Source organism: Mobula birostris, chromosome 22 (assembly GCF_030028105.1).
Source record: "Mobula birostris isolate sMobBir1 chromosome 22, sMobBir1.hap1, whole genome shotgun sequence".
Taxonomy (NCBI): Eukaryota; Metazoa; Chordata; class Chondrichthyes; order Myliobatiformes; family Myliobatidae; genus Mobula; species Mobula birostris.
The window spans coordinates 12,828,671-12,849,381 of record NC_092391.1 but is presented as its reverse complement, the minus strand read 5'-3'; the positions used below and the strand labels follow the sequence as shown (position 1 = coordinate 12,849,381).

Below are 20,711 nucleotides of genomic sequence, written 5' to 3'. Positions count from 1 at the left end.
ACAAATAGAAACTGGTGCTCTCTGCTGGGTGAAACAATTACATTGACACAGTTACCTGTTAAAATTAACAGTATCTGAATAATTTTACTGCTGTGAGTAAGTTTGCCTTGCAAACTTGTTTTAACAACTTTAGACCATAAGACATAGGAGAAGAATTGGGCCATTCAGCCCATTAAGTCTGCTCTGCCATTCAGTCATGGCTGATTTACTTCTTTAAATCACTACCTCCTGATTTCTCTCTGCTTGACCAATCAAACATTTAATCTTGAACAAGCTGTAACTGGAGAGGGTCAGGGCGCCGCTGTGTTTTGTTTGACAGCCAAATGCCCTGTTTAACGGTATCTGTCTGGTATGTGTGTGAACTGGTACTGTTGCAATGGCAGAGGAAACGTGTGAAGGTTTATAGTGTTATTTAACTTGTTCAAAAGATCACCTTTACTTTCCTTCCTTTCCCCCGTCACTGCTTCCAAAATCTCCCCATCCTTCAGCCCCAGACCTGAATCTTCATCTCTGCTTCATTCCTGGCTGACAGTCTGTTCTTTCACTGCCCATCAGCCTGAGATGTCTCTCCATTTCCCCACCTAGTGATAACTCAGCCCCCACCTCTGCTAACTCACATCCCCAAGTGCCCACTGGTCATTCAATCCCTTACCTTTTGTCTGGTAACTCCTGCCTCTCTGGTAATTGATAACATACACTCGCCTGCTGGTCACCCCCACCCCCGGGCCACTGGCCGCTGGCCACTGGTTACTCCCACCCTGTGGCCGCTGGCCACTCCCTCCCTCTGTCTACTGGTACCTGCCTTCCGTTGGTCACTGTTCACTCTCACCCTCTGGTTACTGGTCACCCTTGCTCTAGTCACTCATACCCACCCCCTCTGTATCACTGGTCTCTTCTGCCCCTGGTTATTTATCATCCAACTGCTCACTTTTCCTTCACTTGGGCCCTTGACAGCTTTGAATAGATTCAATAACAATATGTCTTTATATTGCATTTTCAGCAGTGTAAACAGCCCCAAGCTACTTCACCAGAACATTATTAAACATCATGTCACAATGAATCATTACAGAATGTGTTATCTGAGGTGACCAGGGCTTTGGCTGTCATACTGCCAGATCGAAATAGAACTGCACGTTATCAATTAATTTCCAATGCAGTGTTTGAGATTTTCACCTCTCAATCCTGTATTGTTCCTGAATCCTGTAGTGAGGCAGTCTAGGACTAGAGCCTCAAAATAGCAAGGCATACCTTTAGAACAGAGATAGGGAAGAATTTCTTGATGCAAACTAGAGAAAATCTGCAGACGCTGGGAATCCGAGTAACACACACAAAATGCTGGAGGCACTCAGCAGGCCAGGCAGCATATACGGAAAAGAGTACAGTCGACATTTCAGGTTGAAACCCTTCGACAGGACCCTTTGGCCCAAAAAGTTGACTGTACACTTTTCTGTATACTGCCTGGCCTGCTGAGTTCCTCCAGCATTTTGTGTGTGTTGCCAGAATTTCTTCAGCCATGGTGGTGAATCCGTGGAATTCATTGCCACAGAGGCCAAGTCGTTAGGTTTATTTAAAGCAGAGGTTGTGAGGTCCTTTATTAGTAAGAGCGTCAAAGGTTACGGGAGAAGGCAGGAGAATGGGGTTGAGAGAGAAAATAAATCAGCCATGATAGAATGGTGGATCAGACTTGATGGGCTGAATGGCCTAATTCTGCTCCTATGTCTTAATTGTATTCAACACAAGGATGGGATTGAGAGCTTGCAATATAATCACCGTGTTACATTTGACATTTGATATTCCCCTGCCTGACATCCCTATTTAACCCACGTCAGTCTTGTGGCTTCGGGCACTGAGCAGCGGAGGAGTGCGGTGTGAATACTGAGTGCATTTATATCCCAGCTGTAATTAATAACCTTTTGAAAGTAATCTATTAGAGATTAGTTGTATTTGCCGCACATGTATCAAACCACACAGTGGAATGTGTGGTTTGTGTCAAATCAAATCAGCCAGGATTGCGCTGGACAGCCTACTCACGCTTGCAACTGTTCATCTTTTGGAGTGTAGGAGGAAACCAGAGCATCTGGAGGAAACACACACAGTCATGGAGGGAATGTAGAAACTCCTTATAGACTACGGCGGGAACCGAACCCCCAACCTTGCATCCGGCATGCTAAAGGACAGTGCAGGAACCACTATGTTACGGTGCAGCTCACTAATAATCTATTCATAAACTAGATTATTAAGGGATTGGACACGCTGGAGGCAGGAAGCATGTTCCCGCTGATGGGTGAGTCCAGAACCAGAGGCCACAGTTTAAGAATAATGGGTGGGCCATTTAGAACGGAGTTGAGGAAAAACTTTTTCACCCAGAGAGTGGTGGATATATGGAATGCTCTGCCCCAGAAGGCTGTGGAGACCAAGTCTCTGGATGCTTTCAAGAAAGAGATGGATAGAGCTCTTAAAGATAGCGGAATCCAAGGTTATGGGGATAAAGCGGGAACTGGATACTGATTGTGGATGATCAGCCATGATCACAGTGAATGGCGGTGCTGGCTCGAAGGGCCGAATGGCCTACTCCTGCACCTATTGTCTAACGATCTATTAATTATTGATTAAGGCGATGTTGATTCTGTAATGATGAGTGTTTCTTGTACGGACGTACAAATGTGGTGTATGGGTAGGTGAGAGAGGCAGGCAGAACCCAGCATTTAGTGCATCACTGGAGAGCAGTTCACTCAATAAACCCGCAGCAATTACATCAGAATCTCTGATTCACCACAGCAGATGGCTTTATAATGACGCAGTAACTTGGCTCAACCCAGCTCTGAGATATGAAATCAGTGCTGCAATATTGACCCTGGGTTTAAAGGACTTAGAAAAAGGCAGGCAGGTTGACAGGGATCAGGGTTTAGCAGGCAGCGAATCGTCGCTGACATTTAGTTGGGACTGATGCTGGGTTGAGTCGCGCACTGCCTTGCCGAGGAGAGGATTGGATTTAGACGGTAGATGTGGTGAGCTGACTGTGAACACAAAATAATCTGCAGACGCTGGGGTCAAAGCAACACTCACAACACGCTGGAGGAACTCAGCAGGTCGGGCAGCATCTGTGGAAATGATCAGTCAACGTTTCGGGCTGGAACCCTTCGTCAGGACTGAAGAGGGAAGGGGCAGAGGCCCTATAAAGAAGGTGGGGGGAGGGTGGGAAGGAGAAGGCTGGTAGGTTCCAGGTGAAAAACCAGAAAGGGGAAAGATAAAGGGGTGGGGGAGGGGAAGCAGGGGGGGTGATAGGCAGGAAAGGTGAAGAAGGAATAGGGGAAAACACAATGGGTAGTAGAAGGAGGTGGAACCATGAGGGAGGTGATAGGCAGCTGGGGGAGAGGGCAGAGTGAAACTGGGATGGGGGAAGGGGGGAGGGAATTACCGTAAGTTGGAGAATTCAATGTTCATGCCAAGGGGCTGGAGACTACCCAGACGGTATATGAGGTGTTCACTCTGCCCCCTCCTCCAGCTGCCTATTACCTCCCTCATGGTTCTGCCTCCTTCTACTACCCTGGGAGTAAGATGGGTGAAGCATAGGATTAATATCAAAATGCATGTTTGAGGGTCAGCACAGACAGGATGGGCTGAAAGGCCTGTTTCTATGCTGTACTTCTCCACGATTCTCTGTTCCTTGTGTCCCGGCAGGTGCACCTGCTGAAGGACCAGTTATCGGCCGAGACGGCGGCCAGGATGGAGTCACAGGCTCGCATTCACCAGCTGATGCTGCAGAACAGAGACCTCCTACAGCATCTCTCTCTCTTGGTCGGGCACCTCAAGGACCTGGAGATGAGGCTGAGTGCCCAGCAGTCAGGTAAGGAGCACTCCTGATGCTCGCTGGGATAATAAAAACACTGGCCTTCTCGATGCCCCACCCATTCGCTCGCTCCCTTCCTTCCCTGCAGTTTCTAACTGGGCATAGGGCATAGGAGCAGAATTAGGCCACTCAGCCCATTCCATTATGGCTGATTTATTATTCCTGTCAGTCCCACTCTCCTGCCTTTTCTCCATAACCTTTGATGCCCTTACCAATCAAGAACCTATCAACCTCCATTTTACATATACTCAATGACTTGGCCTCCACATCTATTTGTGGCAATGAATTCCACACACTCACCACATTCTGGCTAAAGAAATTCCTCCTCATCTCTGTTCTAAAGGGACGTCCTTGTATTCTGAGGCCATTCCCTCTGGTCTTAGACTCCCTTTCTATAGGAAACATTCACTCCACGTCCACCCTATCTAGACCTTTCAATATTCACTAGGTTTCAATGAGATCCGCCTCATTCTCCTAAACTCCATTGACTACAGGCCCAGAGCCATCAAACGCTCCTCATTAACCCTTTCATTCCCAGGATCATTCTCGTGAACCTCCTCTGGATCCTCTCCAATGCCACCACATCCCTTCTTAGACAAGGATCCCAAAACTGCTCACAATACTCCAAGTGCAGGCTGACCAATGCCTTATAAAAGCTTCAGCATTGCATTCTTTCCCCTCTGATTACTGCCCTCCTCTTTGTTTAAAGATTGAAAGTACATTTATTATCAAAGTATGTATACAGAAATCAACTTGGAGAGTCGTCCTCCCGCAGGCAGTCTCGAAACTAAGAAACACTATGGAAACCCGTTCAAAAAAAACTTCAAACACCCATCGCGCAAAAGAGCACTTCTTTACTTGGAGCATTGTTAGGGGAAGTCCAATTATGCACAGCAAGTTAAAAGATTAAAAGTCATTGAAGATTAGTTTTTATTTGTCACACTTACATCGAAGCATACAGTGAAATGTGTCAATGAGCAGTACAGTCTGAGGATGTGCTGGGGGCCGCCTGCAAGTGTTGCCGCGTTTCTGATGCCTTTGCGGCATGCCCACGGATTACTAACCCTAGCCCGTATGTGTTTGGAATACGGGAGGAAGCTGGAGCACCCAGAGGAAGTACAAACTCCTTACGGACAGATGAGGCTCCACCAGCAGCCGCTAATCTGCCCCTGCATTGCCGATTGGGGGATGAATAATCGTACCATAGCCACATGTCAAATTTGTATTCCTTCCCATTCCCCCCACCTCCTTCTTATTCTGGTTTCTTCCCAGAACTTGTGAAGGGCCCAAACGTCGACTGTTCATTCCTCTTCATAGAGGTTGCCTGACCTGAGTTCCTGCAATATTTTTGTGTGTGACCTTACTGGCATCATGTAAAACCAAACCATGACCTCTCAACTTTTATACTCAAGTAACTTTAGTATTTTCTTTACCACCAGCTGATCAGAGTATAAGTTCTATTTCGGAGCAGATTTCATTGCTGAATCTTCAACACCACGACCTCATCATGAATATTCCTTCCACCTCGACCCCTGGAAATGTTGTGCTTGGTTCTCCAGCGCCCAGCAACCTGGGTCGCATCCACCAGGCTCAGTCCTTGGGGAAAGCGAATGTCGAACTGACACTGGACACGAACATCTGCCCAACAATGAACGGGAAGGAAGAGGCAAGCGGGAAGGTCGAAGGCTCGGTGGCGAACGGGAAAAGGAATGCCAGGCGAGAGGTTGTGGGTTCTTTGACGTTTGAAGACTTGAGCCAGGAAACAAAGTCTGAAAGGTACAGTAAAGTACATTGTTACCTCTGTAGTGACGCTGAAGCTCGTGGATATTGAAGTTTTTTATTCAACAAAAACAAACAACGTGTATTGAATCAGAATCAGAATCAGAATCGGGTTTATTATCACTGGCATGTGACGTGAAATCTGTTAACTTAGTAGAAGCAGTTCAATGTAATACTTAATACAGAAGATAGATAGATAGATAAATAAATAAATAAATCTTATTCAGTATACTTTGTACAGGTTACGTATATTGAATAGATTAAAAATCGTGCAAAAAACAAAAATACTATTTTTTTTAAAGTGAGATAGTGTCCATGGTTTCATTGTCCATTTAGGAATCAGGTGGCAGAGGGGAAGAAGCTGTTCCTGAATTGCTGAGTGTGTGCCTTCAGGCTTCTGTACCTCCTACCTGATGGTAACAGTGAGAAAAGGGCATGCCCTGGGTGCTGGAGGTCCTTAATAATGGACGCTGCCTTTCTGAGACACCGCTCCCTAAGGATGTCCTGGGTACTTTGTATGCTAGTACCCAAGATGGAGCTGACTAAATTCACAACCTTCTGCAGCTTCTTTCGGTCCTGTGCAGTAGCTCCCACCGCCCCCATACCAGACAGTGATGCAGCCTGTCAGAATGCTCTCCATGGTACATCTATAGAAATTTTTGAGTGTATTTGTTGACATACCAAATCTCTTCAAACTCATAATAAAGTATAGCTGCTGTCTTGCCTTCTTTATAACTGCATCAATATGTTGGGACCAGGTTAGATCCTCAGAGATCTTGATACCCAGGAACTTGAAGTTGCTCACTCTCTCCGCTTCTGATCCCTCTATGAGGACTGGTATGTGTTCCTTCATCCTACCCTTCCTGAAGTTCACAATCAGCTCTTTTGTCTTACTGACGTTGAGTGCCAGGTTGTTGCTGCGGCACCACTCCACTAGTTGGCATATCTCACTCCCGTACACCCTCTCGTCACCACCTGAGATTCTACCAACAATGTTGTGTCATTGACAAATTTACAGATGGTATTTGAGTTATGCCTAGCCACTCAGTCATGTGTATATAGAGAGTAGAGCAGTGAGCTAAGCACACACCCCTGAGGTGCGCCAGTGTTGATCGTCAGTGAGGAGGATATGTTATCACCAATCCGCACAGATTGTGGTCTTCTGGTTAGGAAGTCGAGGATCCAGTTGCAGAGGGAGGTACAGACGCCCAGATTCTGCAACTTCTCAATCAGGATTGTAGGAATGATGGTATTAAATGTTTGAGCGATAGTCGATGAACAGCATCCTGACGTAGGTTTCTGTGTTGTCCAGGTGGTCTATAGCCTTGTGACAAGCCATTGAGATTGCACCTGACATTGACCTACTGTGGCGATAGGCAAATTGCAACGGGTCCAGGTCCTTGCTGAGGCAGGAGTTCAGTCTAGTCATGACCAACCTCTCAAAGCATTTCATCACTGTAGATGTGAGTGCTACTGGGCGATAGTCATTAAGGCAGCTGACGTTATTCCTCGTAGGTACGGGTATAATGGTTGCCTTTTTGAAGCAAGTGACACTCTTGGAGGAAGAGCCCTCCCGACTCAATATTACATGACATTTTTAGTAGGCTGAAGATCAAAGGTAACAGCAGGGCAATTCTATAGTTACCATGTGTCTACAATGCTTCCTTTGAATTATGTACGGTTTTCACACACTTCCTTCTTCACATCCACACTCCAGACATCCAAAATAAATGTGAATCAGCATTGTCTGGTTTGCAGTCAACCCCAGTCCACAGCTCTGGGAAAGCTGTTGTTCAGGACTGCATATTAAATTCGATCTACAATCCCCATTCATGCCTGAAGATTAATCACTAAAGTTATTTTTTACTCTATATCCTAATTCCAGAATATGCCCTAACACCTCTGCATGAATCAGCCACAAACTGTGAAAATTGAAACACTGCAGATACTGGAGATCTGGAGTACAAACATAACATTTCAGAAACTCACACAGAATGCTGGAGGAACCCAGCGGCTCAGGCACCATCTACGGAGTCAAGACTCTTCTCTGTCCCAGACGTTGACTGTTCATTCTCCTCCATTGATGCTGCCTGACCCGCCGGGCTCCTCCAGCACTGTGTGTGTGTTGCTCAAGATTTCCAGCATCTGCAGAATCTCCTGTGTCTCACATTTCCTAAACACTCAGCAGGTCAGGTAACATGTGAAGAAAGAGAAACGTTTTATGAGTTAGAGTCCAGGACCCTTTGTCTGAAACATGAAGTATTCAATTTTCCACAGCTGCACCATGAGTCTGGCAGAGTTTGGAAGTGAGGCTACCTGGCAATGTCACACCTCCCTCATCCCATCATCTTAACAGGATAGAGTAACCACTGGTCACTTTCACATGGCCCGGGAAAGGAATGCTTAGATTCAAAATTCAAGTTTATTTATCACATGTACATCAAAACATACAGTGAAATAAGACCATAGGACATAGGAACAGAATTTGGCCAATCGGTCCATCGAGTCTGCTCCTTCATTCCATCATGGCTGATTTATTATCCTTCTCAATCCCTTACTCCTGCCTTCTTCCTGTAGCCTTTGACCCCTTACTAATCAAGAACTTATCAATCTCTGCTTTAAATATACCCAATGACTTGGACTCCATTGAATTCCACAAATTCCAATTAATTACCATGAGTTCCATAAAAAGACTCCACCATTTTTGGAAGCATCCTCTCCTTGTTCACTCTATCCAGGCCTTTCAATATTCAATAGGTTTCAATGAGATTCCCTCCCCGCCCAATTCTTCTAAACTCCAGTGAGTATAGGCCCAGATCCATCAAACACTCCTCATATGTTAACTCTTTCATTCCTGAGATCATTCTTGTGAACAACCAACACATAGCCTGCCAGCGATGCTTGGCAGTACAAACAGAAAACAAAACAGAACACTACAGGTAACAGGACAACAGCAAAACAAGCCCTAGCCCTCGCTTCTACCCACACACGTACATTGTCCTTTAACTCCAAGACAGTACGTATTGTTTGGCCTCCAACCTCCAGCGAACATGGACACGCAGACAGTGGACGGCAGACTCCCTTACTGTGACTCACTGATTATATTCACACATTGCATGGTCCTGCTGCTACACACTACATTCCTTGGGAAGGAGACTTTAGCCCAGTGTTTCTCAGGAGACCTGGAGTCTCTACTACAGACAAGAGCGGCATCTCAACGCCTTCCACCTTCACAGCCTGAGATGCATCCTGGACATCACGTGGACTGACCGAGTCACCAATAATGAGGTCCTGGCCCGCGCCCAGATACCCAGCCTCTTCACTCTGCTCCAACAATGCTGTCTCCGCTGGCTGAGCCACGTACACCGCATGTCAGACGGGAGGATCCCGAAAGACCTACTGTACAGGGAACTGGCCTCCGGCAAGCGAGCACAAGGGCGGCCCCATCTTCGTTTCAAAGACGTTTGCAAGAGAGACATGAAGTCACTGAAAATGAACGTCGAGAGGTGGGAGGACATCGCAAGTGATCACTCTCACTGGAGGCTGGAACTACGCAGAGGTCTAAAAAGAGGAGAAGAGAAGCTGAGGCTTGCTGCTGAAGAAAAGCGCACTCGTTGGAAAAACAGCACCAGGACAACACTGGAGGACAGTGCCTTCGAGTGCAGTCGATGAAGCCGAGACTGTCACTCCCGTGTGGGCCTCTACAGTCACAACAGACGCTGCTCTAACACAAACTGAAGCTAGACTTTCCAGGCGCAGATCCATGGTCTCGCGAGACTAACGGATGCCACATCATCTCAGGAGTATTCCCATTCTGCTTTGGATCGTCCCTCCCGTTTGCGTGGAGGCACAGGCCTGTTGCTGAGGGAGGGCTCAGGAGGGGGGAGGAGGCACAACATCCTCCAGTGCTTCTCACCCAGCGGACTCTTCCTGTTCCCAACCCTCTGCATTTTTGTTACATGGAGCTCAGTCCCGACCTCTTCTGCCATCTGTGTGCAGGCACGGCTCTGCAGCAAGAGTGAGTGGCTGATGGTCGTAAAACTAAGGCTTTGCCCAGACACTGAAGGCCATGGTCAGTGCTCTCAGGCTGAGGTAATCTAACACATCATGGAGATCCTTCAAGGCTCCACAGTGCAGAGGTTGTTGGGGAGTTATAGAGTCATTGACTCATAGAGCACTACAGAACAGAAACAGCCCTTTGGCCCAACTGGCCCATGCTGACTTGTTTTTCTGCCTCGTCCCATCTACCTACACCAGAATCATAGCCATCCCCCCCGCTCCCATAACCCTCTCATCCACGTACCTATCCAAACTTCTCATGAATGTCATGATTGGACCCTCATCTACCACTTCCACTGGCAGCTCGTTCTACACACGCACTTTTCCCTGAGTGAAGATGTTCCCGCTCAGGTTTCCCTTAAATATTTCACCTTTCACTCTTAACCTATGACCTCAAGTTTTAGTATCACCCAGCCTTGGGGGACAAGGCACGTACGAACTTATTTACCCTATTTACACCCCTCGTAATTTTGTATACCTCTGTAAGATCTCTACTCGTTCACCTCTGCTCCAGGGGAAAAAAGTCCTAACCTATTCAACTTCCCCTTATAATACATGTCAGGCAACATCCTTACAATCTTTCTTTCCATCCTTTCAAGCTTATTGATGTCTTTCTTGCAGGTAAGTGACCAGAAGTGCACACAATACACCAAATTCAGCGTCACCGATATCTTATACGGCTGCAACATAAGATCACAACACCTGAACTCAGTGCTCTGATTTATGAAAGCCAAGGTGCCAAAAGCTCTCTCTATGACCTGATCTACCTGTGACATCCCTTTCAAGGAATTATGTACCTGTATCCCCAGATCCCTCTGTTGTACCACACTCCTCTGTCTCCTACCACTCACAGTGGTTTCACTCCTTCCCAGCTCACTGGTTGGTCCTCCCAAAGTGCAACGCCTCACAGTTGTTGGAACTAAATTCCATCTGCCATTTCTGAGCCTGTTTTTCCAGCTGATCCAGATCCTGCTCAACACACACAAAGTACCGTAGTAACTCAGCAGATCAGGCAGCATCTATGGAGATGAAGATTTGACAGATCTCCTTGCCATCCATTTGCCCCCAGCCTTGGTGTTATGCAAGTTTACTGTTCTTATAATCCGTTTCTGAAGGCACTTCACCTTGGATTTAATGAAGATGAACTTTACATGCTGCCAGTGAGTGATGTGACATTTACCAAAGTTAATCTCTTTAACCAAACAGTGTGTCTCTTCTAATTTCCTGAAATTAAGGTCTCCAACAATCATAAATTGCCTTCACTGAGCAGTTAATTTTTTGTTTTCCGACATCCTGCCATCCCACGCTGCTAAGGAGTCCTGGCAATTGATATTCACAATGAAGGGCGATGATTGATTGTGAATACAGTCCAGCAAAGTGATGGGAATAAGGTTTATTTATTTATTCTGGCCCAACGAACCTCACCACTCAGCAACCCACCTATCAACCCTAGCCTAATCACAGAACAATTTATACTGGCCAATTAACCTACTAACTGGTATGTCCTTGGACTGTTGGAAGAAACTGGAGCACCCGGAGAAAACCCACAGTTCACAGGGGGAACATAGAAACTCCTCACAGACAGCGCTGGAAATGAACTTCAAAGCACTCTGAGCTGTAATAGTGTCGCACTAACCGCCATGCTACCATGGTACCTGAGGTGGGACCAACTTCAAATAAAGAAGCCTTCTGTCAGGATTTTGATAGAAATCAATATTGAAGTCAATCATCTCGTCTATTTAGTGTAAAAGGAAGGTGACTGGTTCTGGGCTCCTGTCAATGACAAATTTCTTTGATTTATCAGTGATTTTTTTTCAAATTTATTTCTGGAGTGTGGACGTCACTGGGGAGATCAACATTTATTACTGACCTCTGAATGAGGTGACAAACTGATTCCTTGTGGCCAAGCTCTGCGGGATTTGCACCCACCGCTTCAGAAGGATTGAAGTCATTTTTTCTGTGTCTGTGTGGCGTTGGACTTCAAATTCAAATTCAAGATTGTTTACTGTCATTCATCAAGTTTAAAGGATAATGAAATGATTGTAACTCCAGATCCAATGCAGCATATAAAATCACATTAAGCATAAGGAACTCAATAAAAAGAAACACAATAAGTATAAAAGCATAGAGTCATAGACCCTACTATAGAGTCAATTATTATCTATTGCATTGTACTGCTGCTGCAAAGATGACAAGTTTCAAGGCATATGCTGGTGATATTAAACCTGATTCTGATTCACCACAGCACAGAAACTGGTCCTTTGGCCCATCTAGTCCATGGTATAGTATTACTCTACCTAGTCCCATCAACCTGCACCTGGACCATTGTCCTTCATACTTCTCCAATTGACCCATGATAATTATGTTGAACACAATGCCAAATTATACCAAGTCTCTCTGCCTGCACATGACCCATATCCCACCATTCCCTGCAGATTCTTGAGTCCATTGAAAAGCCTCTGTCGTATCTGCTTCCACCACCGTCCCTGGTAGCACTTTCCTGCCACCTTCCACTCCCTTTGGGACGACTAGCACGTTGCTGTCACAGCTTGGGGTGACGGAGTTCCGAGTTCAATTTCAAGGTCATTCTGTAAGGAGCCTCTGTACATCCTCCCTGTAGGTAGCGTGGGTGCCCCTGGGGGCTCCAGTATCCTTCCACGATCCAAAGATGTACCAGGTGGGTTAATTGGTCATGGTAATTTGATTAGTTTAGGACTAAAAATTGGGTTGTCAGGGGTTGCTAGGGTGTCACAGCTCGAAGAACCTACTCTGCGTGGTGTTGCTAAATAAATAAATAAAATGACATGAAACTTGCCCCACACATCTCCTTTCAACTTTCCCATTCTCACCTCAGATGCCTAAATTTCAACCCGGGGGGAAAAGACTCTATCTGTCTCCTCTGTCTACAGTTCTTGTAATTTTATCAACATCTATTAGGTCCCTGATGCCCCTCTGTCTAGGTACCATATCCGATGCGGACTTTGGTGACCATGGTTTTCCATATAGATCTATCCTTCGTGTTTTGGATGACTTCCATTTCCTCGATGTGTAGCCACCTGGCTGTGCTTTTGATGTACATAAGCCGAGGTCTTCCTCTAGGTTTGCTCCCCTCGATCTTTCCAGAGAGTATGAGTTTTTCTAGTTCATCTTTCCACATGATGTGTCCTAGGGATCTGAGTTGTCTTTCTCTTATTGTTGGTATGAGTGATCGAACTGCTTGGGCTCTTCTGAGAACTTCTTCATTTGATGTGTGTGTGGTCCATGATATTTTTAACATTCTCCTGTAGAACCATAATTCAGCTGCTTCTAGTCTCTTTTCTATTGCTGGAGAAATGGTCCAGCATTCACTTCCATAAGTCAGAATAGAATAAATGTAGCACTGCAGTATTCTGTTTTTAGTGTACATGATCATCTTTCTGTCTATTAATATGGTCTTCATTTTTTGGAAAGCTCCACAAAGGGAAAAAAAAATGAAAGTGTGTCCAACCTCTCCTTATAATTTATACCCTCTAATCCAATAGCATCCTGCTGAACCCCTTTTGTTTATGAAAGGATATGAGATACAAGTGAAGTCGTCACCTGCATGTTTGCCCATTGGTATTGGTTTATTGTCACATGTGCCAAGACACCGTGAAAAGCTTGCCTTGCAAACTTCGTACAGATCAAATCATTACACAGTGCATTGAGCTAGAATAAGGTAAAACAATAACAATGCAGAATAAAGTGTAAAAGCTAACAAAAATGTACAGTGCATGTGGACAATAAAGCACAAGATTATAATGAGATAGATTTTGAGGCCAACAGCCCATTTTATTGTTCAAATGGTCTGTTCAAGAGTCTTATAACAGTGGGGTAGAAGCTGTCCTTGGGCCTGGTGGTACGTGCCCAGTGGGAGAGGGGAGACGAGAGAATGGCCAGGATGGGTGGGACTTTTGGTTATACTGGCTACTTTACTGAGGCAGCGAGAAGCACAGACAGAGTCCGTAGAGGGGAGACTGGTTCCCATGAGGTGCTGAGCTGTGTCCACAACTCTCTGCAGTTTTTTGTGGTCACGTGCAGAGCAGTTGTCATACCATGCAATTTCTGCATCCAGACACAGAAGTTTTCTATGGTACATTGATAAAAATTGTTAGGGGTCCACAGGGACACGTTCTTTTAGCCTCCTGAGGAAGTAGAGGGGCTGATGAGCTTTCTGTGGACCAGGACAGTTTATTGGTCATGTGAAGCTCTCAACCCTCCAACCTCAACACCATTGATGTAGACAGGAGCATGTGCACCCCCCACACCCCTTTCTGACGTCAATGGCCAGCTCTTTTGTTCTGTTGATACTGAGGGAAAGGCAGCTCACTTGATGCCATGTCACTAAGCTCTCTTTCTCCTTCCTGCATTCTGACTCTTTGTTACTTGAGATGCAGCCCACTACAATGGTATCATCTGCAAACTTGTGCATGGTGTTGGAGGTGAATCGGGCCATGCAGTCATGTGTACAGGGAGTAGAGGAAGAGGACTGAGGACGCAACCTTGTGGAGCACCAGTGTTTAGAATAATTGTGGCCGAGGTGTTGCTGCCTATTCTTACTGACTGCAGTCTGTTGGAAATCAAGGATTCAGTTGCGGAGGGAGGCATTGATTCCCAGGGTTCGGAGTTTGCTTGGAATAATATTATTGAAGGCAGAACAATAGTCGGTGAACAATGGTGGTTGTCCATCGTGTCCGATGATGACGGGAAGCCGGTGCACGAAGGTTTTTAAAGTGGAAAAGACTTCATACTGGGGCAGTTCCACTCCCTTGATTTCTGAAGTCCAGGTACAGTGATACAAAGAAACATCTCAAACTGGGGACTTCCTTGGCTGCAGTAGATGACCATGACATCTTCTGTGCCTTGTCATGCCCTTTGCTGTCCATGGAGCGTTGCAGAACCACCTTCTTGGCTGTTAGATCTCACTGTAGATCTCAATACACCCCAATGAACAACAGATATAAACAATAAACATCTGAATGGGTGAGGTCATTGTAATTCTGATAAAGGGTCCTTGGCCCGAAATGTTAACTCTGTTTCTCTCTTCACAGATGCTGCCTGACCTGCTGAGTGTCTCCAGCATTGTCTGCTTTCATTTCAAGCTCCTAGCAGCATTGGTTACTTGTTTGGTGACGGGAATGGTAGTGTAGTTGTGGTAGTGTAGTACTTTAGTTGGACCAGCAGAGTTCTGGACCATTGATCCACAGGCGTGAGTTCAAATCCCACCACAGAAGCTGGGGAATGTGAAGGCAAGTAAATAAGTACGTTTGGGATTCAAAAAGAAATTTGCTCTTAGTTACGTTAGACAGGTTGGTAGGTTTATTGGCAACTGTAGAGTGCTCCCGTTGTGCATTTGGAGGGAGTTGTTGGGAACATGGGGAAAATAGAATAGAGTTAATGTAAGTGAGTCTACCCTACTTAAATTTAGAGATACAGCCCTTCTGGTCCAATGCCGCACAATTACACCCCTGTGACCAATTAACCTACTAATCTGTACATCTTTGAAATCTGGGAGGAAACCAGAGCACCTGGAGAAAACCAAAAGCGTGTGTCCTAACCCTAATGCAATATCCTATCTTACTGCTGCATTAGACACTTTCTAATTTGCTTATCGGTCCACAAGGCCTCTGCACTCCTTTCTGCCCTGTTCCACCAGGAAAATGGTGGCTCCTATGCCAAGATACTGTTGACTGACATCAGCTCTGCATTCAATACGATCAACCCTCAGCAACTGGTAAGCTGTCCTCACTGGGTGTCAACACCTCTCTCTGTAACTGGATTCTGGACTTCTTGACGGAAAGACCACAGTCAGTTCGTGTTGGCAGAATCATCTCCAGCTCCGTCAAGCTGAGCACCGGCGCTCCCCAGGGCTGCATACTCAGCCCGCTGCTGTTTATGCTGCTGGTGCATGACTGCACGCTAGATCCGTTCAAACGGAATCATCAAGTCCGCTGATGACACAACAGTGGCTGGCCTCATCAACGACGATGACAAAACAGCGTACAGACAGGAGGTAGAGCGCCTGGTAGAATGGTGTGAGCACAGCGACTTGAGGCTCAATGTGGACAAGACCAAAGAGATGATTGTGGACTTTCGGAATGTGCAGGCTGACTACTCACTCCACATACACAGTTCCCTGTGGAGAGAGCTAGGAGCACCAAACTTTAGGGTGTGCACGTAACAGACGATAACATCTGGTCTCTCAAAGCTATCTCTTTGGTCGAAAAAGCCCAGCAGCGTCTCCACTTCCTGAGGAGACTGAAGCGAGTGAGGCTCCCCTTCCCATTTTAACCAATTTTTTCAGGAGCACCATCGAGAGTGACCTGACAAGTGTGGCGTCTGTTACAGGAATTGCAAGGCATCTGAGAGGATCTGTGAGGTCTCTCTTCCACCAGTCTGAGATACTTATCAGGAGCACTGCATACACAGGGCCCTGAGTATTGTCAGTGATGCCTCCTATCCGTCCAACAATCGTTTTGACCTCTTACCATCAGGCAGGAGGTACTGTAGCATTAGGACAAGAACTGTTAGGATGGGAAACAGCTTCTCCCCTCAGGTTGTTGGACCAGAATTCCTTACCACTATCAGATCTTATCACATATGAAGAGCCAGTAGTGTTACACTGTTGATTTTCTAACTTGTATCGTACAGTTAATGCACATTATTATTTGTATTAATATTATGATAATTGTTATGTGTGAGTCATATGTACTGTATTGTGCACCTTGATCTGGAGGATCTCATTTGGCAATATACATGTGTACGGTCGAATGACAATAACCTTGACTTTGAACTAACCCAAACCCTGCACCCTGACCCTAAACACATCCCCTAATCCTAAGCACCCAACGAACCTAAAACAACGCCCCTTTGCCTTAAACATACTCAGTAGTATCAGTGCATTCACTTGAGTAAGTATGATGTTCTCCCAAGGGTTTGTCTTTTGGTGGGTCCTCTGGTGGCTGTAGAGGCCGATCCGGGAGCCACTGACTCTGGTGCAGGGTGGGCAAGTGGAAATGGTGGTCGCACAACCAGGAGTCCTAAGGGACTCTGCATTAATTCTAAGCACCCACAACAAACACCCTGATACCAAGTAACACCTCCTGATGCTCAGCCCCCTCCAATTTCACCCACAATCATTCCCACACATTCATAATTTTAAGCAAGTCCCCTATCCCAAAACCGACCCCCTCTCCTTACTTACAAAACATTCTACAATACCTGGCACTCCTCTCTCACTCGTAATAAGATAGGTGATGGATAAAAGAAGACCCCAATAAAGGTAATTAATGTTGGACCCGGTTAACGAAGGTCTGGGCCAGATCAAAGTGGGAGGGTATTAACGAGATCAACAAACAGTGCCTGCAAATGAGGGTCATTACAGTAGTGTAGCAGTTAGTGTGATGCTGTTACAGTGCCAACGATCCAGGTTCAATTCCTGCCGCTGTTTGTAAAGAGTTTGTACATGCTCCCCGTGACTGCTTGGGTTTCTTCCGGGTGTTCCCGTTTCCTCCCACAGTCCAAAGGTAAACAGGTTCGCAGGTTAATAGATCACATGGTGTAATTTGGCAGTGTGGGCTCGCTGGGCCGGAAGGGCTCTAACTCTAAATAGATATTTTTTTTGAGCTCTTATTTCAAAATCGAAGGCGTATTTTTAAGATTGCGAGTGTTGAAGTATTTGACATTCAGAGCGACAGTCCCAACCCAAATGGATCAACTCTTCAATGTGGTTATTATCCAGCTGTTTGCATTACTGGAACATTTCTTTTCATATTCCATGCCAAACCATAAAATTAGCCAAATTATAGACAGTTACTGTGTCTGACAGACTTGACATCTGAAAGGCAAAACACAGGCCACTAATGTAAAAATCCATTTATAGATTGTGCGCAGAGTTATCTATCCAGACACTTAATTGCAGCTGGCAAGCCAAGTATTTCACACAGCCAACATTATCCTCAAATAATTGTTTTTAAATAAGAAATGATGGCTGTCTGCAGTTCCAAGGCTCTGGGACAGTGGTTTAGGATATAGTTAAGTGTAACTCGTAACATTGCCAGCCAAGTTTTAATAGTTCCTTTCCTCCTGTTTGTAGGTTTAATCACGCCATTCCGCGACTCAACCCCCCACCAGCTGCCACAAGAAAGCGCCAGACGAGGTCCCTCCCTTTCGCTGTCGAGCCCACCTCGCAGTGCGCTGAGCAGGTAATGGTCAACAGTCTGCACCAGACCTCGCACGAGTCCAGTTTCACAGATGTTTCCTCCTGCACTTTTGCTCCGTCTGAGTTTGATTCGGAAGCCTGGCCGCCCACCGACGAGAGGTTTTGCCCCACGGAGCTCCAGACGGCCGCTGGGAAGGACGGGACGGCCGCCACCCCGCTCGCTCGCTGCAGACACCAACCTGGCAAATCAAACCCTCAGGTAGATCTTCCTCTCAGTACCCTGGCCAGCAGCTGCAAGGGGCCTCTGGACCACACCGACAGTACCCTGCCCTTTTCTCCACCACTCAACGAGACCTGCCTACACATCAGCTTCTCAGAGGATGAGCTTCTGGACAACAGCACAGAAGACTCAATAGTACAGCAAACTGCCTCAGTGCAAGTCACAGATGATCTAACGTCTCGCTAAACCTTGTACTCATTGCTGCCAGCGACTTCCCCCAGCTAATCTAGTCCTTTTGAAGCTTTGTAAGGGCTTCGAAGTCCTTTCCCCTTGCAAGATCCAAGGGTTATTTTCTATCCCATTCCCAGGAGGAGAACCAGGGTTTATCTGAGACTCTATGGACATTAATTTCCAAATTCCAGTCAGTGACAATTTCCCAAGATGTTCTGGCCTCATCCTGGAGCGGGTTCCAAAACCAGAAAGGCAAATGCTCAACACTCACACGTGTTCCAACTACCAGGAAATGGAGGAACTAAAGTAGAGTGTACCACGTTTGTAGTGTCCACAATGTCTATGCACAAGGACTGCTCAATTGCCTTTCACCTTTTGGTTTTTTTGTATGTGGAGAAAAATAAATGAGCAGTTTATTGCATGTTGCTACCACTGACCTTGATCTCTAGAAGTGAGCCATCCAATGTATAACAGTTTTCCTACTGCCGGCAATGGGCTCTCCACTGTAGGGAACATGCTCCTTAACTGCAAATGATAATATTTGGCTGCCGTTATGCTCCTAGAAGACTGATGCTTTTGTCCTTTTGTTGGGTTGCCATAGACTGAAAGGCTTTAAAAATAAATTGGTTTTATACTTTATAAATATTAACCTAAAAACCTATCAAATGTGCTGCGTGTGTGTGTGTTGATTCTTGCCATGAGCTGGTCTGTGAAGATGCCTCTTCCACCAGCCCAACAGGTTGTCGCACTGACAGGCACAAGACCTTGAATCGTGTAGTGGGCAGTCAGGGAGTTTTGTAGACCCCTCTACTGGCCTCCCATGTTGTGGCTTTGCCCTATTTCACCACATCAGTTCTTGACCATCTCCTGCATACTGAGCCGGTTTCAGTTCTTATCTCCTCTGCTTCCCTCTATCAGTGTAAAATCTTACCGTATCCTACATTGTGAAATGGATTGCGGTTTAATCGCTGAACTGTTTATTTATTTATTTAGTGATACGGCACGGTGTAGGCCAATCTGACCCTTCAAGCTGTGCAACCCCTGACAAACCTGATTAACCCCGACCTAATCAAGGGTCAATTTACAATGATTAATTAACCTAACCGGTACATCTTTGCCCTGTGTGAGGAAAACCCAAGCATTCCACAGGGAGGATGTCCAGAGACTCCTTATAGAACAGCGCAGGAATTGAACTCCAAGCTCCAGAGCACCCTGAGCTGTAATAGCATTGCGCTAACCGCTAGCTACGCGACTGTGGCACCCAACCAGTAACCACGTGACTCTTGGGTTGTTTCTGCTTTCCACCCATCAGAGAATATGTCCCTCCTCCATCACCCTGACAGGAGTAGTTCCTGAACTTTGGTGCAACTTTTCCTCTCACATCCAAAGATGAGCAGGTCGCTAAATTGATAGTCCCAGTAAGTTGTACAATTAGACCTAGTGTGTTGTCTGAGTGTGTATATTTGGTAGGATTGGGGTGGAAATTAATAGAGGGAGAATGAAATAGATTAGGATAGTCAGTGTGGGCTGAATGATTTGTTCCCATAATGGATCTCTCTCTGACTATACGTCCAAATGGTTCTCCTGACCTTCAGCTTTGTCTGGCTTTGAGTCTGATGGACAGCAGACTGGAAGCCCAGACCTGCACCCTGGTATCCTTGTTCTAGGGCACCCGGAAGGCTTGACTCTCAGTAAGGAATTGATTGCAAAGTGCAAGACTTGCACACTGTATTTGCATCTCTGGAGGTGGACAGCACGGCCCTGACTATAGAGGCAGCTCCATTCCACTATGCCTGCATTGTTAACATTCAATAATACCCGTCACCTTGTGGCCCGGGTTCAATATGGAACTCCTACTTTACCTTGACATAACCTCGATGTTTTCTGTGTAGCCATCTTCTCCGTTATAAATTCCTGTGTAAAGAGTTTGTGTTCACAGTCCATGGGTTACTACTGAGCAGCCGGTAAACCTGTCTCTAATTCCCTGCCTGTTACGTGGCTTGGCAATCAGCAAAACAACAAGATTAGCTTTACTTGTCAATATACACCACAGTGAAATAGGTGGTGGTTGTCCATCATGTCCGACGATGACAGGAAACCTGCGTGGGAGGTTTTTTAAGTTGGGAAAGCCGTTGCACTGGGGCAGTTCCACTGTCTCGACCTCGGAAGTCTGGGTCCAGTGGTACGAACAAGCGTCACAGACTGGTATCTTCCTCGGTTGCAGTGGATGGCCGTGACACCTGTGCCTTGTCATGCCCTTCACTCTCCACAGAACATTGTGGGACCTCCTACCTGGCCATTGGATCTCTGTAGATCTCATCTGCCCAGTCCAATGGAGCGGACTTCGCATGCCAGGACAGGCACATCCCTATCTCACCGGGGTACAAGGCCAC

At 46.1% G+C, this 20,711-nt stretch overlaps 1 protein-coding gene across 2 annotated transcripts in view; it reads left to right on the top strand.

Annotated features, from left to right (window-relative positions):
• The window catches only part of LOC140186125 (carboxyl-terminal PDZ ligand of neuronal nitric oxide synthase protein), a 142,194-nt gene extending 123,205 nt beyond the window's left edge, over nt 1–18,989 (top strand). For both annotated transcript variants that reach the window (XM_072240027.1, XM_072240028.1), the window contains 3 exons: nt 3,682–3,847; nt 5,290–5,626; nt 17,802–18,989. In XM_072240027.1, coding sequence (XP_072096128.1) covers nt 3,682–3,847; nt 5,290–5,626; nt 17,802–18,333 — 1,035 coding nt within the window. In that variant the 3' untranslated portion in view covers nt 18,334–18,989. The remainder of the gene's footprint in view (nt 1–3,681; nt 3,848–5,289; nt 5,627–17,801) is intronic.
• Nucleotides 18,990–20,711: the final 1,722 nt, after the last annotated feature.